The sequence below is a fragment of the Somniosus microcephalus genome, chromosome 4, assembly GCF_052327205.1.
Source record: "Somniosus microcephalus isolate GS21.2 chromosome 4, FLI_Smic_1.0, whole genome shotgun sequence".
NCBI lineage: Eukaryota > Metazoa > Chordata > Chondrichthyes > Squaliformes > Somniosidae > Somniosus > Somniosus microcephalus.
This window is the reverse complement of record NC_140990.1, coordinates 241,740,305-241,760,092: the sequence shown is the minus strand read 5'-3', so window position 1 is coordinate 241,760,092 and position 19,788 is coordinate 241,740,305. Positions and strand designations below refer to the sequence as shown.

The 19,788-nt window shown below is 36.6% G+C and overlaps 1 protein-coding gene across 50 annotated transcripts in view; it reads right to left on the bottom strand.

Annotated features, from left to right (window-relative positions):
* The window catches only part of LOC147120302 (titin-like), a 359,546-nt gene that overhangs the window by 159,542 nt on the left and 180,216 nt on the right, over positions 1-19,788 (bottom strand). For 26 of the 50 annotated variants that reach the window (XM_085986008.1, XM_085986052.1, XM_085986054.1 and 23 more), the window contains 15 exons: positions 19,157-19,237; positions 17,807-17,890; positions 16,681-16,761; positions 15,879-15,968; positions 14,861-14,944; positions 14,178-14,261; positions 13,379-13,462; positions 12,160-12,246; positions 10,408-10,491; positions 9,042-9,125; positions 7,769-7,852; positions 6,942-7,022; positions 6,418-6,492; positions 5,882-5,965; positions 5,110-5,187 (listed from right to left, as the gene is read on the bottom strand). In XM_085986008.1, the coding sequence (XP_085842134.1) occupies positions 5,110-5,187; positions 5,882-5,965; positions 6,418-6,492; positions 6,942-7,022; positions 7,769-7,852; positions 9,042-9,125; positions 10,408-10,491; positions 12,160-12,246; positions 13,379-13,462; positions 14,178-14,261; positions 14,861-14,944; positions 15,879-15,968; positions 16,681-16,761; positions 17,807-17,890; positions 19,157-19,237 (1,245 nt within the window). The remainder of the gene's footprint in view (positions 1-5,109; positions 5,188-5,881; positions 5,966-6,417; positions 6,493-6,941; positions 7,023-7,768; positions 7,853-9,041; positions 9,126-10,407; positions 10,492-12,159; positions 12,247-13,378; positions 13,463-14,177; positions 14,262-14,860; positions 14,945-15,878; positions 15,969-16,680; positions 16,762-17,806; positions 17,891-19,156; positions 19,238-19,788) is intronic. The other 24 variants (XM_085986009.1, XM_085986012.1, XM_085986017.1 and 21 more) reach the window with 24 other exon arrangements.

Sequence of the window (19,788 nt, the reverse complement as noted above, 5' to 3'; positions counted from 1 at the left end):
CTACAACACTGGCATCTATCCGACAATGTGGAAAACTGCTCAGGTATGTCATGTCCACAAAAAGCAGGACAAATCCAACCCAGCCAATTACCGCCCCATCAGTCTACTCTCAATCATCAGTAAAGTGATGGAAGGTGTCATCGACAGTGCTATCAAGCGGCACTTACTCACCAATAACCTGCTCACAGATGCCCAGTTTGGGTTCCGCCAAGACCACTCAGCTCCCAACCTCATTACAGCCTTGATCCAAACATGGACAAAGGACCTGAATTCCAGAGATGAGGTGAAGGTGACTGTCCTTGACAGCAAGGCAGCATTTTACCGAGTGTGGCATCAAGGAGCCCTGGTAAAACTGAAGTCAATGGGAATCAGGGGAAAAACACTCCACTGGCTAGAGCCATACCTAGCACAAAGGAAGATGGTTGTGGTGATTGAAGGTCAATCATCACAGCCCCAGGACATCGCTGCAGGAGTTCCTCAGGGTAGTGCCCGAGGCCCAACCATCTCCAGCTGCTTCATCAATGACCTTCCCTCCAACATAAGGTCAAAAATGGGGATGTTTTCTGATGACTGCACAGTGTTCAGCGCCATTCACAGCTCCTCAGATAATGAAGCAGTCCATGCCCGCATGCAACAAGACCTGGATGACGTTCAGGCTTGGGCTGATAAGTGGCAGGTAACATTCATGCCACAGAAGTGCCAGGCAATGACTAGCTCCAACAAACGGGAGTCTAACCACCGCCCCTTGACATTCATTGACATTACCATCGCCGAATCCCCCACCATCAACATCCTGGGGGTCACCATTGACCAGAAACTTAACTGGACCAGCCACATAAATACTGTGGCAACAAGAGCAGGTCAGAGGCTAGGTATTCTGCGGTGACTGTCTCACCTCCTGACTCCCCAAGGCCTTTCCACCATCTACAAGGCACAAGTAAGGAGTGTGATGGAATACTCTCCACTTGCCTGGATGAGTGCAGCTACAACAACACTCAAGAAGCTCGACACCATCCAGGACAAAGCAGCCCGTTTGATTGGCATCCCATCCACCACCTTAAACATTCACTTCCTCCACCACCGGTGTACCGTGGCTGCAGTGTGTACCATCTACAAGATGCACTGCAGCAACTCGCCAAGGTTTCTTCGGCAGCACCTCCCAAACCCGCGACCTCTTCCACCTAGAAGGACAAAGACAGCGGGCGCATGGGAACACCACCACCTCCAAGTTCCTCTCCAAGTCACACACCATCCTGACTTAGAAGTATATCGCCAATCCTTCATCGTCGCTGGGTCAAAATCCTGGAACTCCCTACCTAACAGCACTGTGGGAGTACCATCACCACACGGACTGCAGGGGTTCAAGAAGGTGGCTCACCACCACCTTCTCAAGGGCAACTAGGGATGGGCAATAAATGCTGGCCTTGCCAGCGACACCCACATCCCATAATATGAATAAATGTTTTAAAAACTCACTGACACACTTCCCTCTTTCTTCCGGGACAAGGTGGCACTTAACAGCAGGCAGCAGGAAAGAACTGGAGGAGGAGAAGTGTGCTTGCATGTTTTAATCTCCATGGAGGAGACAGTGCTGGCCACCATGTGAAGGGGCATCACTTAGGACGTGGCCACTGGCAGGGCTAGAGGGATCTATGATGAGGGTATCTGTATACCTAATCCTCCTTCTCTCATCCCATTTCTCCCTCATCCTGCAATCACTTCTGACTCACAAGCTGCAGATGGTGTAAGCATGCACTTCTTACTTTTTCCTCTCCCCTCACCACAACCCAACCCCCTTGTCCCTTTTTCATTTCAGATACTCAAGAGGACAAAGACAATGAAGATGAAGAGACACCGTCACTCGATTTCACACTTGCAGCCACCAGCTCAGAGACAGACACTGCGCGTATTTTAGGGGCTAGGATAGAGGAAGTGCGCAGGAACCAGGGCGGGGAGAAAGGATAGCACAGGTGCCAGCTTGCCGGAGGGTGAGGTTGCACACTAGTTCTGCTGTAGAAGAGTCAGATGAGGACTTTGATGGACTAGGCTACAGAAGGCGGCTGATGGGTGTACATACCAAATCCTTGGTGCACCGGTAAGCCTGCCAGAAAGCCTGTGCTCAATGTCAAGGAGCATGGAGGAGTCCAGCACCAACTTGGCACAGAGCTTTGCACAGACCTTGGAGCCCATCCTTTCCAACGTGGAATGGGTGGTCACCTCCATCAGCACACCTGTGGAACCCATCATGAAGCAGCATCTGATGGCTGATATCACAGCTTCCATTGCTGCACAAGCAGCTTCCATCAAAGGTATGAGTGCTGCAATGGAAGCTCAGACTGCTGCAATAATGGTTCTAGATACCACTGTTAAAAGGGGTTTCCTGGGCGTCACAACAATCCATCAATTTGTTCTCCAACAGATCAGTAGGATATAATAGCAAAATACTGCGGATGCTGGAAATCTGAACTAACAACAGAAAATGCTGGAAATACTCAGCAGGCCAGGCACTATCCGTGGAGAGAGAAACAGAGTTAACGTTTCAGGTCTGGATTTTCGTTTCAGTAGGATTGCTGAGGAACCGCCCCAGGAGAGTGGCAGTGGCTCCATAGTGCACGAACCTGCTGTTCTCTCTCAGGATGACAGCATTCCTAATCCCACCCCTGCCACTCCACCAGTGCCCTTGTTGTTTGCCTGTCAGCCAGCCAGCCCAGACTGCTGCAGCCCAGGCCGTGCAGGTGCAGTATGAAGCCGGGCCTTCTAGACCCAGAGCTGCTTGAGTTCACCCTCCAAGACCATCTGCAGTCTCCTCAATTGGAGGTAAGCAGCCTTCTACCATCCATGCAGCAGCCACTGTGGAATCACCTTATAGGAGCACTAGGAGAGGCGAAGACACACAGAACACAAGCACTAAGGGAATGCACAAGGGTGATTTGTTTATTTTTGTATGCATTATGTTATGATTGAATTTATAAAATTGAATGTGCATTTCCTGGTGGTTTTTATTTTTGTGTTGCTGGAAAGAGGACAACGTGATGGTCAGTGATAGAGGAAAGGTGTGGGACTGTTGGTGAATGGGGAGGTGTGGTTGAGGTTACTGGTATCACTCATAAATTAATTCATTACAAAGAGCCCAGGCAGAAAAAGACTGTCTTCGTTGTATCCTCCCTTCTTCTTTGTGTTCATCCACTTCCTGTTGCACTTCCTCCTCTTCCACTTCTTTGTGCTCGAACTCCTCAGGTTCTCACCTGTTGCCTCATAATGGCAAGGTTATGCAGCATGAAGCTTACTACCACAAATCTTGATACCCACTCAGCTGAGTAATGCAGGGCTCCTCCAGAGTGGTCCAGTCAGTGGAAGCATTGCTTGAGGATGCCGATGGTGTGCTTTGTAATGTTCCTTGTGGCAGCGTGGCTCTCACTGTAGGAATCATGAATCATGTCATGAGTGGATAATCCTTGTTGCCTAGTCATCAGCCATTGACTTGCCGTGGTGGGTCAAATACAGGTGGCACAGAGGAATGCCGCAGAATGAAGGAATTATGACTACTGCCAGGATAATGGGCATGATGAGCTGCCTATGGTCACACACCAGCTGCACACTGAGGGAGTGGAATCCCTTTCGGTTCATGAAAATGACCGAGTTCACATGAGGTGCACGCGAGGCAATGTGTGTGCAGTCAATGGCACCCTGCACCACGGGGAAACCTGTAATCCATGCAAACCCTCGTGCTCACTCCGCCTGTTTGTCTATAGCAAGAGGGAATGAGATGAAGCTGTCTCTCTGTGTATAGAGAGCCTCAGTGGCTTCCCTTATGCAGCAGTGTACAGCAAACTGTGAGATGTTGCTTATATCTCCAGCATCAGCCTAGAAGGAGCCAGACGTATATAAGCTAAGAGCCACGGTAACCTTGACAGCCACAGGCAATGCTGTCCTTGCCCTGCTTTGAGGTTGCTGTTATGGCTGCAACAGTTGGTAGATTTCAGTCACGACCTCTTTTATGAAGCGAAGATGTCTCATGCATTGGTCCTCGCTGAAGTTGAGGTAAGAGAATTGCTCCCTAAAGACTCTTTGTGAATATGGCCTCCTGCTGAGATCCCTTTTCACCGTCCTCCTCCACCCTCTTCTAGCAGTTTGTCCTGCTCTGCGTGGTCTCTTTTCATTCTCCCAGTCATGCTCAATTCCCACAGGAAGCCCTACCCGACCACCCATGTCTGGAAGCAACTTATTTCCGCACAAGCTTTTAAATGATCAAAACAGTAGCAACCAGACTACCCCCTGTACACTATTTAAACTTAAGGCAACAATAGGGAAGCTCCAAAAACATGTACAATTGCACCAGCAGCCAAAAGAAATAATCCAGCAACTAAGCTGTAAGTAGTTCATGATCCCTTTAAATAGTGCTGGGGCGGGGGGTCCTTCATTTAGTTTGGCGCGAGCTGTGCGAGGTTAAGACAGGGCGTAGGCTGGAGCATGGAGTTCGAAAATGCCAGCGCTGGTGTCAAATCAGTGTTGCACACTGATTGATGCCATAATCTGCCTGCTCTGCATGCTGCCGGTGGTCATTAGGTGTGCGCGCAAACCCCTTTACAAAGATGGCGTCCGGCACACTGCAGGCGCATCTCGGACTCCATTTTTGTGCTTAAAAAAACGGGCGCTACAGAGTCCAATTTCTCCCCCAATGGGTTAGATTATCAACTTGCTGTCTGGCATAAAACTGGAGTCGTGGCTAGGTCGCCCGTTCTAGAAACCACTCGTTTTTCAATGTCAGTTTTACGCCCAAGCAGCAAGTTGTAAATCCATCAAAATGACAATAAACAAGAAGTGCTAATATATATATACAGAGCATTCAAACACTTAGAATAATAAGTTATGTTTCTACAATAGAAAAATTGATTCCCTACCACCCCCAAGAGAAAAACTCTTTTCCAGCATCTTTAAGTTTTTTGTCCAAAAATTCATTACTTTCAGTCACATTTTTGCAAACACAGTAATCCATACAAACAATTTTTGGGCCCACATCATATAAAGCAGCACAAATTCAGAAAAAATATAACTACAATCTTTAAGTACACGGGCTCAAAGCTACATAAAACCTATGTATTTTTATACCTTTAGGTGGAGTAACCGCTTTTCTTGGAACAGCAGCTGGTTTCACTTCATCGACTGGCTTCTTAGGAACCTCTGGCACTTTAAGGAACATTATTTGTATTTAATAATGGATTCACTGAAGAAAATGTGCACAACTTTCAATATTTAACTCCGGCTCTCAACAAAGCAAACAATTAAACAGATACAACAGAAGACAATAACTCACAAGGACATTTATATATATATCAAGGTAAGTTCTTGTATAAAAATGTTTTGTCACTGAGACAATATCCCATTTTTTGCATTGCTAGAATAATATGAAAATATCTTTTGCTATTTCGCCAATGAAATCAATCCAAAAGAATCTCTGCACTATTCTGAATACAATGTTTTAAATAATTTATTCACTGGTAAAATAATACACTTCTATCATTTTTGTAGTGGACTTGTATTCAGTTACTAACGTCTGCACAAATTCACATTTTCAAGATCCAACCCCAAGTTATTGGATATATTCTCCGAAGAACAAAATATAAAATTAAACAGTTAATATATGACGACATGAATAATACAAGGAGATACAACACAGCAATCAACACCTCACAACACAAAATAGAAGTGTACAACAATAACAATGAAAAGACAATTTAACTTGTTTAATTGTGTCCAAAGAAAAGTTTTAGTTAAATTAATGCGATGGCCCCAAAAGGTAGATAATGTTACATTAGAATGGCCAGAACATTATGCTACATAAGAATGGAGTTTGGCTGAAATCCTTCCCTTTATTTTATACCTTTTTTTGGAGGAATCTCCACTTTTCCTGGAACAGCAACCGGTTTCTCCCCTTCAATAACAGGCTCTCTTGGAAGCTCTGGCACTTTAAAGAACATTATTATCGTTTTAGGATGAGATTATTTTAGAATGAGATTATTTAAAGAAGATCTACAAAACCATAAAGATATTTAAACTCAAGATGACATGACAGACAAAACTAACACAATATGACATTTTACATTGTAACAATATAAGTATTAAATGGAAATAGAAACTACTGCAGCGGGTATTATGATTTGTGTACACAGTAGCATGAGTGGTACACAAAAATCTAAAACAAAAACTATGTTAACTACTGCATTACTGCAGAACAGCATACAGAATGACAAAACATAAGAGAATGGAAATGGTGCTGGAATAAGAAGCATCCTAAGTAACATCTGACCATGATTTATGAAAAAACAGAATATTTGTTTTTACAATGATGTAAAGAACAGGATGCCATAGTGCATAAGAATAAGATTTGCATGGGAATTCTTCTGTGTTCTTTTGTACCTTTAGTTGGTGCAACTTCTTTCCCTGGAACAGTAACTGGTTCTTCAGCAATTGGTTTCTTTGGGACCTCTGGTACTTTAAAGAACATTATTGATTTCAGATGAGGGTCATTTAAGATGATTCAGATAACACTGAAGCTAGTTAACCAAATCCGGACACGTAAAAGACATGTGATATTTAAAACTAATACATAATGACGTTCCCTCTTGCAAATACAGGACAATTGTTAAATCAAAATAATGTAATGTTCCATAATTCAGAATTAAGAGTAGTAACTAATAATAATGGCATATTTCTGCATTGGTGAAATATACTTGAGAAAAATGTATTTGACAAAATACACTTTTACTATCTTTACTAGAAAAAGACTTTACTTCTGATTTTCACTTTAGTGAAAAGTAAGAAGTATCAAAGCAAATTCTTGATAGGATTGAAGAAGTGACCATGCAAAGTAGAAATTGTTCACATGATAGTGACAAGAAAAGATGTCGAAATGATATTTGTACTGAATTTGTTTCATATACCTTTCATAGGAGTGACCTTATCTCTTGGAATTTTAACTTGTTGGACTTGTTCAGCAACTGGTTTCTTTGGCACCTCCAGCACTTTAAAGAATATAATTGTTTAATATAAGATTCATTGAGCAATTATATACACAATACTGAAGAGATGTATACAAATTAAGATAACATGAAACATACATAACAGACAAAATTAACACAAGGTCACAATTCTCTTGTAAAACAACATAATTATTAAATCTTAATAACTACTTTTTGGGCATTTGAGTAGTCAATAGTTATAAGGATCATTTTGTATTGCTAGAATAATACCTTTGACAATAATTAAAAGATAAAGAACCTTTATTCATTGTTAAATTCTAAAATTAAAGAATTATATTATTTTGCCATAAAACATTTTCTTTTCATTTCACAAATACAATGATCCAAGTTAGCAGGTAATTTCAGATTTCTTTTTTAAAAAGTTATATTCCTGGTGGTTTTGTAATTCACGAGGTCATAGTAACTTCAGTAGAAACTCAAATACTCAAAAATACATTTAATTGATAGCACCGACTACAAATAAACAACATTTCCTTAAAGTTAGAGCTACTGTTATGACAACACATACAATACAAACAGATGTAAAATACATTCTTTGACACAACAGTTAAACAGAACAGCACACATTGATGATAAATATATATAAATATGGCCAAGACAAATTACTTTTGACTAATAAGAAAAAACATAAAACTTAGGATAGGATTTGAAAGATGGCCATGAAAATTAGAAATTACTTTTGTAATATTGTATGAAGGCTTATAAGAAATCCTGAGTGTATTTTGTACCTTTTACTGGAGCAACTACCTCTCTTCTTTGAACAACTTCTTGTTGGAATTCTTCAGCAATAGTCTTCTTATAAACTTCATTCACTTTGAAGAATATGATTGTTTTAAGATGCAATTAATTCAAGAAAATCTAAGGATTTTTGAAACTATTTAAAACAAGCAAAACCAAGGCACATGAAACACATAACGATATCAACTAACATAAAATGACATTCCATTTTAAAAAGATATAGAACCTGAAAATCCATGGGCCAGTGATCCCAGTTCTTTTATGGGGACAGCCCCCAGTAAGAACATCTGTCACTGGCAAACGTAAAACCTATCAAATTGGGGGAATTTCTCTAATTTGCTGGTAAATGGTGGACAGGCATGCCAATAGGACTGCATCTAAAACGTTCGCTGTTGTAAAGTCGAGCATAAAGGTATTGGACCTCCATCCTGGAAGGAAATTTTAACTGCCCCCCTCTTATAGACCCTTTACAAAGGTGGACACTTTAAAAATTAAAAACAAAAAATTGGTGGTAACTTTTACAAGGTACAGGCCACGATCTCATATCCACCGTTGGGTCAGCCAGTATGCCTGGTCTCCTGGTCCCACCAGGCATTCTTGTGCTGACAATACACCAAATTTCCCCTCTCATGCTTCGTCTCCTTATGACTATGACCCTGTAACAGGTGGGCAGAAGCTCTGTCCCCACAAGGCCATCCAAAAAGTTTACTTCTAGGTCAGGACCCAGCTTACTTTCTGCCTGTTCTAGTTACAGTGGGAGTTCGTCAGAACAGCTGCAGATTTAACAATATATTTCTTATTGTTTTTATAATTAAATTATTTTTCTTCTAATTGATATTTCCATTTCACTTTTACAAATATAATAATTTTTGTTAGCATATAATGATTTGTTAAAATATCATAATTTCTAGCTTCTTGGTATTCAATTAAATATTATTAGCTAATAAAACTTCAACTGTTCCATCTCAACTTCCATGTTAATGAAAATATAAAAAACTGATGTGAAAAATTTTAATGAATTTGCCCTGCATGTCCCCCATGACAGCACAAACAATATACCCAGATATAAAACAGTAACACCACAGTGCAACAGAACAGCATGCGTTAGCGGATACACATGAAGAAAGCATATGGCACTTAAAGATCAAGAAGCAGCGTTCTGGTGATGATTTAAAAGGCCATCGTGAAAAGTAGAAATTGTTCACACAATAACGTACTAAGTTGGATAAAGTTTGTACGAAAGTCTTCCTTTCATTTTTGTACCTTTCATTGTAGTGACCTCTTCTTTTCCCAGAACAGTAACTGGTTTAAATTCTTCAGCAACTGGCTTCCTAGTCATTTCTGGCACTTTAAAAGACGTCATTGTTTTAAGATGAGATTCATTTAAAAAACACAATCAAAATATTTAACAATTCAGAATAATATGAGGCACATATGACAAATAGAATAAACAGAAGACTAAATTACATTAAATAAAATATCCAAGTCAATTACAGGAAACTTTCTGGTATCCGGCACTGACGGGACCGAGTTGGTGCCGTCCCATCAAAACTGCCGTATAAACCAGTGCTAATGTTAAAACATACGGAGCTGAGAAACAACAAACCCTGTTGCTTAGCAACAGCTTCAAAACAGTCAGCCGCAGCTTAAAAGCGTCTCTGTAGCTAAGCAACAGCTTCAGCTAGACGCTTGGGAGCCACGACTGGAAAAAAAAAGCAACGAGAAGTAAAAAAAACTTATAGGAAACGGCTCCTGAATTTTGCTGGTAGGTAGAGCTTTCCGGACATTTAACCTCCGGATAAACGAAAGTTTCCTGTAATAATAAAAATAATAGTATTGCTAGGCTTTGTCTGCCCTCTCAGGTGGGTGTAAAAGATCGAATGGCACTATTCGAAAAAGAGCAGGGCACTTTTCCCAGTGTCGTGGCCAACATTTATCCCGCAACCAACAACAATAAAAAAGATTAACTGGTCATTTATCTCACTGCTGTTTGTGGGACTTTGCTGTGTGCAAATTAGCTGCCACATTTGCCTACATTACAAGTGACTGCACTTCAAAAGTAATTCACTGGCTGTGAAGCCCTTTGGGATGTCCCGAGGAAGTGGAAGGCGCTATATAAATGCAAGTTCTTTCTTTCTTAGTCATTTTGTAATTCAATTGCTTATTTTATATTTGTATAAACTAAATGTCCCCAAGTCTAAATTCATATTTAATTTGTATTATGTAAATAGTCTTCACTCAGTCCTCTCTTTCTCCTACAATTTACACGTGTTAAATCCAAGCTTGGATTCACTTAATCACTATTTTTTGATTTATCTCATCACATCTCCTACTCAACTCTTTTCAACCATGATGGTGTCCTGCATTATATAATTTGGCACTTAACATACATATCTCAATTTCAAAAAATGATTAATTATTTTTTATACAAGTTAAACCTCCTATTATGACAGTACAGACAGCACAGACTTAAAACATAATCTACAATGTTACAGAACAACACAAATGCATGAATATTTGAGAAGCCAGATGGTACATGAATAAATAATACTAGTATTATTTACAAGAAGACCATGAAAAGTAGAAAAAATTCAATGCTTTACAATGATATTTCCATGTATTTTTATACCTGTTACTGTGATGACCTCTTCTTTTCTTAGTATAGTGACTGGTTGAGCTTCTTCAACAACTGGCTTCTTAGGAATCGCCGAGACTTTAAAGAACATTATTGTTTAAGAATGAGATTTATTGAAGCTGGTATGCATAATTTTGAAGAGATTTTTAAAAGAAAATACAACATGAAACACACAGGACTGACAAATCTAATGCATAATAATAATCTCTATTCTAAGAATAACATAGCTATTAAATTCAAAGGTATGTCCATAATCCACTGTCACTGAAGCAATGATCGATGATGAGGATCTTTCTGCATCAGTAGTTTATTATACTCTAAATACCAAAAACAATATCTACCATCCTCACAATTAAGATGTTGTTCTGTTTGTTAATACAGTACATTATTTTATTCATACATTTTCCAAATCATATTTTTAAAAACTGATTCTTTCTACAGAAATTGTATAGCTAATTAAATATTTGTAATATACATTCAAATCAAATGTTTAAGATCAAATATTAGTAATGAATCAATATTATGTTATTCAACTATTTCGTTCTATAATATCAATAAAAACAATACATCTGCATATTATCTCCTACTCTCTTCAGCCATGATGGTGTCCTGCATTATAGAATTTGGCATTTAACATATATTTCTAAATTTTTAAAAATGAGTAAGTAATTATTTTACTACATGTTAAACCTCCTCTTCTGACAGTACAAACAGCACAGATAAACTATAATGGCCCGGATTTTGCAGTCAGTGGCAAAGTGATGGTGCTCGCCGCTGTCCTCGAAAAAAGCTGCCCACAAAGATCTAGCAATCTCTGTGGCGTCGATTTCACATCTCCCAACATTAATTTGTATTTGACACCAAGTCTAGGGGATCTCCAGAGTCCAGTAACAGTGATGTCATCAAGCTGGCTAAGCAGCCAATCACATTGAAATCACATCAGCAAACCAGGAAGTAAAATGTACTGATTTTCCTTCACTTTTTAAATAATTTTACAGACAGTGAAATAAAGATTGGGACATACACAAGGTAGAAGCTGAAATATCATAAATAGACTTGGAAAAAAAAAATCAAAAAAATGATACTTTTTATCACGATGGAAAAGTTTGACATTCCACAAATATAAAATTAGTTTTTCAGGGCCAGAACAGTGTTAAGCAGTAATTATGACTCAGTGTGCCATCAAAAACCCAGTTACACCTCATTCAACAAGGCTTAACTTATACAGGGGTTTTAAGAGCGATATTCCAGCGTATATGCTTAAGTTCTTGTCAGTTCAGTGATTTCAACTGATTGCTGGCTGTGAGGGAATGACTGACAGCAACTTCTGGATTTCCGCGTTTAACTGCGCGTGTGCATACTCCAGAAGTTGCTGTCAGATTCACAGTTGTAATGACGGATAACACTGACAGTTCTGCCACCATTACAACTGCAAATTCCGGGCCAATATTACCTGTAACTGAACACAAATTCATAAATGAAATTTGGGAAGCCAAATTACACATGAAAAACTAGCACCACAAGCATAGTGTAGGTATGATTTACATGAAGACCATGAAAACAAATTCACAAATAAAAGGCAAGACAAATTCCAGTAATCTAACAAAAATTAGCCAAAATAAGGGTTTTGGCTTTGGTAAAGGAGAAGACATGATGAACAGACACTAATTTCATATAATAGTATAACAAGACAGCTATAAAATGTAGAAATAAGAGTGTATGCAATGTTTCTGTATACATGTGTACCTTTTGTTGAGATGACTTCCTTTTTTCTTGAAATGGCAACTGGCTTAACGTCTTCTGGTATTTCTGGCTTCTTGGGAACCTCTGGCACTTTAATGAACATTGTGTTTTAAGATGAAGTCAATCCAAGAAAATTTACTTTGTTGAAGATATTTTAAAAATATTTTAACACTACATGAAACACACGTCACAACAAAACTAACTCAAAATGATATTTATCTCATAGGAACACAAAGGTATTAATCGAAAAGGACAATTATGTGTGAAGATACTCTACTGTCACTATTCATTTGCTCAGTGATTGCCAATAACAAGCATCTCTATGAACTAATAGAATATGAATTTGCCAATGTAACTTTTAAAATTTTCAATGCCTTTGGAAATAGAGTGCTTTTTTCCAATAATAATTTACCAGACTTTTTCCAAATATAATGATTAATGTAACTGATTAAAATGTTATTTATTGTGAGTTGGTACTCATTGAGACAATTGCACTTCTGTATAAAATCAAATCTTCAAAATAATATTATGATTTAATTGTTTGTATTATAAAAATATAAAACTATATGCAGGAAAGGCTGAACAGGCTGGGGCTCTTTTCTCCAGAAAATAGAAGACTGAGAGGTGACCTTATCAAGGTCTTTAAATTATGAAGGAGTTTGACAGGGTAGAAGTAGAGAAGATGTTTTCACTTGTGGGGGAGTCTAAAACTAGGGACCATAAATATAAGATAGTCACTATTAAATCCAATAAGGAATTCAGAAGGAACTTCTTTACTCAGAGAGTGATGAGAATGTAGAACTCACTACTGCATGGAATAGCTGAGGTGATTAGCATAGATGCTATTAAGCAGATGCTAGATAAGTACATGAGGGAGAAAGGAATAGAAGGATATGTTGATAAGGTGAGGTGAAGTAAGTGGGATGAGGCTCGTGTGGAGCATAAAAAACGGCATTGACATGTTGGACTGATTGGCCTGTTTTATGTATATTATACAACGACTACAACACACACACACACATATAAAACATAAAATACAGTATCACAACATTGTAACAGATGCGTTGATAAATTGATAAGGAGTCAATGAATTCCATTAGAATAACAAGAAGGAGCAGAAACAGAGTTCTGAATAAGAATAGTATGTACCCAGGAAAAGTAATAACTGTTTTCATTCTAATGGTGTAAACACGTCGCTAGGAGTATCTTTGCATTTTTGTACCTTTAGCGGGTGCAACTTCATCTCTTCTTGGAACAATGGATGGCTTTTCTTCTGGTTTTACTAGCTTCTTAGGAACCTCTGGCACTTTAAATGACATAATTCTTTTAAGATAAGATTCACTCAAAGAACATATATAAAAATTTGAAGACATATAAATAAGGTCAAGAAAACATGAAACAAATATGGCAGACAAACTAGCTCAAGATGATATTTTCCTGTGAATAAACATAACAAATATCTCAAGAGGAAAATGATCTTTATGCACTGATAGAATATATATTTACCCATTTATTTAACACATTCTACCGTATTTACAAAAATAAGGCAATTTTGTTCAAACTTTTCCAAATATAATGATCCAATTTACCTTGTAATAACTAATCAAAACATACAATTGCTACTGGCTTTGAATTAACTTAAACATCGAGGGAAGGTTTTTACATTAACTGAAAATACGCTCTTGATTCGCAAATCTTCCTTAATACTGTCTGCACAAATTGAAATGTCTAGGATCATTTTCCAATTTAATTGACTTCAAATTAGCAAAAAAAAGAAATTGGTTTCCCTACATGTTAGAGCTAGTACTACATGAACAATACATACAGGTAACTATGTTGTAACAAAGCAAATAGATTGACAAATAAACATAGAGATGATCGATTCCATATTCTGGATAGGGTTTGAAAGGGTTTGAGAGATGACCATGAAAAGTAGAAGCTGTTTTTATTCTAATAATGTGAAGGTGATGCCACAGTACTTGCAAACTAAGTCATCATAAATCTTTCTATTGTATTTGTACCTTTAGCTGCAGGGGCTTCCTCTTTTCTTGGAACAGTAACTAGTTTAATTTCTTCAGCAGACGCCTTCTTAGGAACCTCTGGCACTTCAAAGAACATCATTGTTTTATTAACTCAAATAACTTTAATGATATTACTGTACATTAATTGAGACCAGATGAACCAACATAACTGATTGAAACAATAGGATGAAGATATGAATGAGCAATGCAACTATTAAATTAGACAGATAGAGTGCTTATATACATAATTAGTTGCATTTGATCTATAATTGGTAATAATAGGATTATTTATGTAATGCTAGACTGGCATCTTTGCTAACATAATTTTATTTTTTAAAAATTATCTTTAGAAATTAATTTAATTATTTTCAACTTTACAAATTAGTTTAAATATTTTCAATCATACTTCCCAATTAAGTTTATCCAATTCTACATGGAATCACTGGTCTAACAAATACTCAGATTGGGCCGAATTAAATAGCACTAATATCGGCACAAATTTAAGTGTTTAAGGTCAAACTGCCTTTTAATTCTCACACTGTTATAAATTAATTTTAAACCCTTGTTTTGCTTTAATATCAAAAAAGACTTTATGATGAAAAACAGACAAATACACAAAAGATAATGGCAAAAAAATCAGACAAATATAACATTTAACACTGGATATTGTGTTTATTTTATACCTTTGACTGGCGTGACTGCCTCTTTTCTTGGAAGAGGGACTGGTTTCACTTCTTCAGCCAGAGGCTTCTTAGGAACCTTTGGCACTTTAAAGAACATTGAGGTATTAAGAGCGAATTAACTCAATGAAATGTACATAACACTGAAGGCGTTTAAAAAATAGACAACATAAAACACATATGACAAGAGATATTAATATAGGATTGCATTTACATTTGCCAATGCATGGTTTTTAAATCAGAAAGAGAATTACTTGTATAAACATGTGCTCTATTGAGGCAACTGGACATTAACTGATGATGAAGAAGGTTTGCATTGATATAATTGGACCTAGTTTCCTCTGTATAGTTAAAAAAAATCCTGTACTAAACTGTCATCACTTTATATTGTTTTCTTTAACTTTACAAACAGAGAAAAATATGCTTCAATATTATTTTAGCCAACAAAATAAAATTAAAGGATGTGTTATAGGCTCACAAATTAATTATTTTTATTCGCCAATAATTTTCTCTAAATTTTCAAAATAAATACTCTAAGTTAGCATATATCACTAACTGAATTAGCATTCAGTATAAATATTAGTTTCTGCATAAATGCAAATATTCACGTTTATTTGTTCTGACTAAAGGTCATCGACCTGAAAGGTTTCTCTCTCCACAGATGCTGCCTGACCTGCTGAGTATTTCCAGCATTTTCTGTTTTTATTTCAGATTCCCAGCATCTGCAGTATTTTGCTTTTGTATTCAAGTTTAAAATTCCTTCTAAGTCATTCAAAAACTTTTCTCAACATGGTTGATATATAACACAAAGCATGAATATACAACACTTCAACAGAACATCACACACTCATATAAAAACAGAAAGCAGACAGACTATATCTAGAGAACAAGCAGCACCAAAGCAAGCCTGAGGTTCAAGAGATGACCATGAAAAGCAGAAATTGTTTTCATTATAATGGCAACATGTTGTCATGTCATATAAGATTAAAGCAAGTACAAAATATCCTGTGTATATTTCTACCTCTAGCTGGAGTAATCTCTTCTTTTTCTGGAATAGTGTCTGGTTTTGCTTTCACTTCTTCAACAACTGGCTTCTTATGAATCTCTGGTACTTTAAAGGGAATATTGTTTAAGATCAGATTCATTCAAGAATGTATAATACATGACAATGAAGATACTTAAAAACAACTTAAGGCATGAAACATATGTCACAGATGAAACTAACACAAGACATTTTCTCTTCTAATCAAAAGACAATTATGAAATCAAAATTACTGTCACTTGTGTATTACTGTCATTAATCAATTAAATAGTATCTGGTAGCAATGGGTTTGTTGACAGAATATATTTGGCACCATAATAACAAGAAACATTTAAATTCCTTACTGACATCATAATTAAAGCCAAGCTTTCATCTTATTTATTTTTTCCCAAAAGATGTGATCCAAATTATCATGCAATAATAACACATTAAAATTCATATTTATTTCTATTGGTTTTATATTTAAGTTCAGTAAAAATCTGAATGTTGAAGATCACAGTCCAAAGTCCACATTACACAAATATTTTATATCTGTTAGAGCTACTGTTTATGACAAATTCACACAGATTTTAAACAAAAACCATGGTAGCACAGTACTTTAACAGAATAACACATATTGACAAATATAAAGAAGCCAATTTGCATTTAAATAACAAGAAGCACCAGAAGAAAACACAGATTATAACTTAGCAGATGATAATGAAAGGTAACAATGATCATAACTGAAGACAGGACACAATAGTTATACAAGAGTTAGATGATTAATAAAAAGCTTTTATACCTTTAGTTGGTATAATATCTTTTTTTGGAACAGTAACTGGTTTATCTTCTTCAGGAATGGTCTTCTTAATTAATTCTGGCACTTTAAAGAACATTAATTTAAGATAAGATTCATTCAAGAATATACACATAACTTGGATAACATTTAAACAGATCAAGATAACATGGAACTGGCAAGAGACAAATTAAGACAACATGAGATGTACAAGATACAGAAATAAAATATTTCATTATAAAACACACTAAAGAGGTAGGTATGGATGTGTATGCAAAATAAAAGCATATGTTTAGAGTTCATGACCAAATGGTGCAGTGTGTTAGATACAGTCCTTTGATATTTGGGATCTGAGTTGAAATCCAGTGCAGACTAATGGAATGTTGCTGGCTGTAAAGGCTATGCGAAATCAATTGAAAAAGTCTTAATGCAGTTCATAGTGGATATGGGCTCAAAGCATAAAAATGCCTCTAATTTTGCATTAAATTGTCAATCTTAATCTGGATTGCTGGTGTAAGTAATGGAAGATTCTCATCTGAGGTTAAAGCTAAGAAGCATTATTGGGCAGAGTAGAAAGACTCATTTGCTTACAAGTCAGAATTCTGTATTATATTTTTTAGTTGGTTACTTCTAATCTGTGTACTTTTGAGTGATTGTTTTTGCTCAGGTGATTGTTGAGGTCTCATTCATAACAGAACATACTAAGTAAGTTTTTCATTAAAATTAATTTTCTTCACACTTGCTCAAATGCAATGACACAAGTCAGCAAATAATCAGTGATAAATTATTTTAGTAGTATGAATTAAACAACAGGAACCTCAGTATACTGTAAATGTGATTATTCAAAATCAAGTACCCATTTATTTGTTAACATGTTATCACATAAAGATTATTTTTTCCTGCATTTTAGAACATCTGTTAGAACCCCATGAACATATGACAGAACACCAGAATTTAATTTAAACCGAGAAGACAAATACTATTTTTAATAAGCAGCAGCAAAAGCAGGGTCTGGGAAAGGCTTTATTGTGATGACCATAAAAGGTAGGAATCATTTCCACCTTAATGGAAAGAATAGGATGCTCCCTATATAAGAATATAAATTTAGTTGACACCTTCTGTGTTTTTATACCTGGAGTTGGAATGACCTCTTCTTTTCTTTTGACGGTAATTGGTTTCACTTCTTCAGCAATTGGCTTCTTAGGGATTTCCAGAACTTGAAAGAATATTATTATTTTTTACCATCACGATTCAGCCAAGAATATTTACATAGCTTTGAAGATGTTTAAAACAAAAATAGCTAACATGAAACATACATAACAAAAGTAACTAACATAAATGAGATTCTAAATAGGTTGTTTTAACAATCATGGTATTTCTATTGGTTTTTATATTCAATTAGATAGCATTTCTGTTAAATATCTGTTTAAATGTGAAGGTTCATGCTCAAATTCACATTATTTGACACATTACCATAAAGATATTTAGATATTTTCAACTGCTATGACAGTATGAACAATACAGAAAAGTTCAAAGCGTATTGCCTCAAATCTTCCTGGAAAAATAACTGTTAGTTCATGATGAATGCTGTTATTAATGCAAAATCAGCTAGCAAGTTCAGACGAAAAAGAGATATGATGTGAGTTACGAATTGCCATAACTTGCTGGTTATTTTATGTTGCTCCGCTGTTTGCCTCGCACAAATGGTATCATGCCTCAGCCTCCTTGATATTCTTAAGAACTTGCTGAACTTGCACATTAAACTTGAATTAAACTCAGCACAGAAAGTTAGGGCTGGTACTTAACAGTGTAAGTACCCTTTTAATGATGTGATAATTGTTAATGCAATACCAATCAACCTCTCCAGCCCAGAAAGGGAACAATTTAAACTGTTGAGTCTCATTCCTGCATGTAGTAAATTTTTCTTAGAGATTTAAAACATTTTTAATTTTAAAATATTTTTCTTACTTTTCCTTTCTGTCTCTTTTATACCTCTCTTAATCCAATCATTCTTTCTCTCTTTATTTCTCTTTCAGTACCTGATTTGATTCCAATTCACCCACTCTAATTCACCCTCCTGCTCCCTTGTTCCTCGGTTTCTTTCTCATTCCTTAAATCTCATTGGTTAAGGAGATAGACTGTTGTTCCCACTGTTCACTAAAGTCCCAGATGCCCCATTGCCCTTATCACACCATTATCAGCTCTTCCAGCAACTTCTAGAGCAAAATAATTTTGAGCTGATGAGTGCAGGAAAAAAATCTAACTCACGCCGCATGCCGCAAGATGCCCTGCTCCAGCAAGATTTGGGCCAATATATGAGGTTGCAACAGTGTAACTGAACAGCATAAAGAAACAAGCATGGAGAATGCAAGTAGCATTTGAATAAGAAGCAAGATTTGAAAATGGCCACAATAGTGAGCACAAGAGACCACACGATGTACGACGAATGTTGTTATAAAATCTTCTGTGTATTCATTTTTACCTTTAGCTGGAACAATCTCTTCTCTTGGCACAGTAATTGTTTTAACTTCCTCAGGAATAGGTTTCTTAGGGACCTCTGGCACTTTGAAGAAATTTAAGCAACAAATTATGACATGAAACACACAATGGACAATGTTGACTTTTCTCTTGTAACGACAAATAAACACTAAATCAACAAGATAACTTTTGCATGTATACTGTTTCAATCTCTACAAAGGTGGACCAAGCAAACACTTGGCGAGACAAGGACAGATATGAAGTGATAACTTTAATATTTGCAGTATATGGGGAAACAATACCTAAACTAGCTCATTAGCATCGTAACTATCTTTTATTCCAGCCTTTTAAAAAAAAATTGCCTGAATACACTATTTATTTTTACAAGCCTAACATTAAACGTAGCTTTTTTTTCTAAAAACCTTTTGTGGAAAAATGGTCAAAAAATCCTGAAATGTGACAGGGACCTAACAGTAGTGTTAAAATAACATGACTGGTAATAATGGAGATCCAATTGCATTGATGCAATAATATTAAAATAATTATTTACTATCTTTATAAATTAAACAATTTCATTTTACTGTTTATTTATATTTTTCAAATCAAATGATCCAAGCTGCAATTTAATAATTGATT